This window comes from Dipodomys merriami, unplaced genomic scaffold, assembly GCF_024711535.1.
Source record: "Dipodomys merriami isolate MVZ:Mamm:240054 unplaced genomic scaffold, mDipMer1.0.p SCAF_36, whole genome shotgun sequence".
NCBI classification, from domain to species: Eukaryota; Metazoa; Chordata; class Mammalia; order Rodentia; family Heteromyidae; genus Dipodomys; species Dipodomys merriami.
The window spans coordinates 14,552,500-14,555,634 of NW_027205159.1; the positions used below are offsets into that span (position 1 = coordinate 14,552,500).

At 43.0% G+C, this 3,135-nt stretch overlaps 1 gene segment (V, D, J or C); it reads left to right on the forward strand.

Annotated features, from left to right (window-relative positions):
- The first annotated feature begins 1,427 nt into the window (after positions 1–1,427).
- LOC138804376 (immunoglobulin kappa variable 1-39-like) lies at positions 1,428–1,921 on the forward strand. The segment is given in 2 exon segments: positions 1,428–1,476; positions 1,599–1,921. Coding segments are annotated over 2 exon segments (372 nt in total).
- The last annotated feature ends 1,214 nt before the right edge of the window (positions 1,922–3,135 follow it).

The window sequence follows — 3,135 nt, forward strand, 5'->3', positions numbered from 1 at the left end:
TTTTTTGGTCTGGTTGTGGGGCCTGAAGTCTGGGCCTGGGTGCTGTCCCTCAGCTCTTCAGCTCAAGGCTAGTGCTCTACCAATTGAGTCACAGTGCCACTTCCAGCTTTTTTCTTCTTTGCTTATGCGGTGCTGAGGAATCGAACCCAGGGCCTCATGCATGCAAGGCAAGCGCTCTACCACTGAGCCACCTTTCCAGCTCAGCCAATGAGACTCTTATCTCCAAGCAAAAAGCTAGAAGTAGAGCTGTGGCTCAAGTGCTAGAGTGCTAGTCTTGAGCACAAAATCTCAGGAGTTCAAGCCGCAGGAATGACACCCAGAAAACAAAACCAAGAAAAATGAAAAGAAATTTAGTTCATATTCGTCTCCTTGGAGCCTCTTCTTTCCCACAACACAAAGTTGTAGTCCACTTGGATCTGTGTTATCATTCTTAATACATGGGAAGCAGAAGATTTACATCATCTTTAAAAAGCTGCAAAACAATATGGTTTAATGTAGCCCCAGGGCTCAAAATATAAAAATCATAGGGATGGTTGGTCCAGTGCCAACAATACAGAAAGTCAGTTATAAGAGGCTACATACGAAAGAAGTAAAGCACAAAATGATTATGCCATATGTAAATCTAAAAAACTGGGATTGTCCCAGAACTCATATGCAGCTGTGCTAGAAACAGGAAATAGTTACATGCATTTCTCTAAGTACGTAGGGAGACTTTGAATAGTGTGATGTTACACAAAAATTAATCCAAGGTTCTATGTAGCCTTTGTTTAAGTCCAAGATAAATACTATCCAATACAGAGAAACTCTTCAGTAGGATAGACCAACTGCTTTGATTTTTGTACTGTTGGTAGCTGTTCTCGAATGCAAATCTAAGAGCCCAACTCAAACTAATTCAAACTAAAACAGAATTCTTTTTCTTTCTTTCTTTTTTTTTTTTTTGTCGGTCGTGGGACCTGAGCTCTGGACCTGGGTACTGTGCCTCAGCTCTTCAGCTCAAGGCTAGTGCTCTACCACTTGAGCCACATTGCCATTTCCAGCCTTTTCTGCTTATGTGGTGCTGAGACAAGCATGCAAGACAAGCACTCTACCACTGCCACCTTCCCAGCCCAGGATTATCAATTTTCAATAACAATAAATCCATGACTGATGCTTCAGGGTTCTCTTATATCCTCCATTTTTACTTGCTTTTTTTTCCTGATGGACAAATACATTTTCTAGAGACAAATGTATCCTGCTGTGGCATGGTCATGAACACCCGGGGAAACAGCTCTTGCTGAGTTACTGATATTCAGAAGCCTGCAGCTCTTCTAGCTCTGTCTAGCCCATGGTGATTTGTATGTGCCCAGGGCACAGCCCACAGCCCTCAGGACTTCATACCAACCTGTTCACACAGCAGCAGTCAATCTCAGTCAGCACACAGCATAGACATGAGGGCCCCTGCTCAGCTCTTGGGGCTCCTGCTGCTCTGGATCCCAGGTAAGGAAGAACTATGCTGGGCTTTAACACAGCCCAGTGTGATCCAGGATTCTTTACTCTTCAGGAAGCCCTCTGATAACTTGATTAATAGTGTGGATGTTTGTTTTCATGTTTCCACACAGGAGCCAGGTGTGAAATCCAGACGGCCCAGTCTCTATCCTCACTGTCGCTGTCTCTAGGAGATACCGCCACCTTCACTTGCAGGGCTAGTGAGAGCATCGATTACAGTTTAACCTGGTACCAGCAGAAACCAGGTAAAGCTGCAAAACTCCTGACCTATGCTACAGATACTTTGTTGTCTGGAGTTCTATCAAGGTTCAGTGGTGATGGATATGGGCCAGAGTTTACTCTCACCATCAGCAACCTGCAGCCTGAAGATGTTGCCACTTATTACTGTCAACAAGGTTACATTGCTCCTCCCACAGTGATACAAGCCATAACATAAAACTCCCAGGGAAGCAGAAGTGAGAGGCTGGGCTGTCTGCACAGCTGCTTCTCTTGGTGCTTTCCCCTGCTGAGAATGCTTCTCACAGGAATCCAGGCTTAGAAAGTTACTGCAAGGTTTTGGTAGAAGAAAAAAGATTTTTCAACATCATATTTTTCTTTCTTTTGCTTATCCAACAGGACACAAATTATGTTTGCTCTCCTGATTAAAAAAATCAAACAACGTAGTAGTCCTAAGGATTCCAAATTATGGGATCAACGTGGATTTAAACATCAAAATAAAAATATAGAGATTTAAAGGATCATTTAAACTAGTGATAGGCTCATTATTTTATCCTGGGGTGGGGGATCTATGCCAGGATAGTGACATGGGTTTGTGGCTGACTTCACCTGTGGTCCACAAACATGCTCATTTAAGATGTAGATTATTGTACTATCAACAAGAGAGCTTAACTATCAGTCTGAAAGACCTGATTTAAGCCATCCAGTGACTTCTGCACAAGTGAAAACAAGGTGTGAAGGTATGCTCTGTAGCCCCACAGCTGCTCATGTGTAATTTGCCAATGATGGGAGATGGAATTCTTATCCTCCAGGATGAGCATATATGGATTCCAACTGTTAGACTGAGGAAATTTCCAAAAGCAGCATTAACTTGTACTTCTGTGAAACTTGTCAACCAAACAGCGGGAGTAAGGTTGGTAATTTTTAGAGGTTCCCTTTGCCTTGGAAAATCCCCGCTCTTCGCTCTTCTTGTTTGGTGTTTTGTTTTTTAACTTTATTTTTATTGTCAACGTGATCTACAGAGGGCTTACAGTTAGACACGTATGGTAGCATGTACATTTCTTGTTGAACATTGTTGCCCTGCCCCTCATTTTCCTCCCATTCTCCCCACCCAAATTATATATTCTGTTGTATGAAACAAAACAATAACCCAACCATAATAATTTGGTAGTAAAAAAGTAACTGGTGAAAAATCATCAATCTGTCTCACAGTGTTTGTGCAGAACCGTGCACTCCCCTCTCATTATTGGAGAATCCATGGGGAAGATGGAAGGACCTAGACTACATAACGCCTGCCCGCTATCGATGGAGTACTAGCTTCTACTTCCTGAAGGTCCAGTCAGTGCCTACTACACAGTTATGGAAAAATTACTTTAATTGGTCCTGGGCCTGGGCACTGTCCCTCAGTTCTTCAGCTCCAGGCTAGCACTCTAC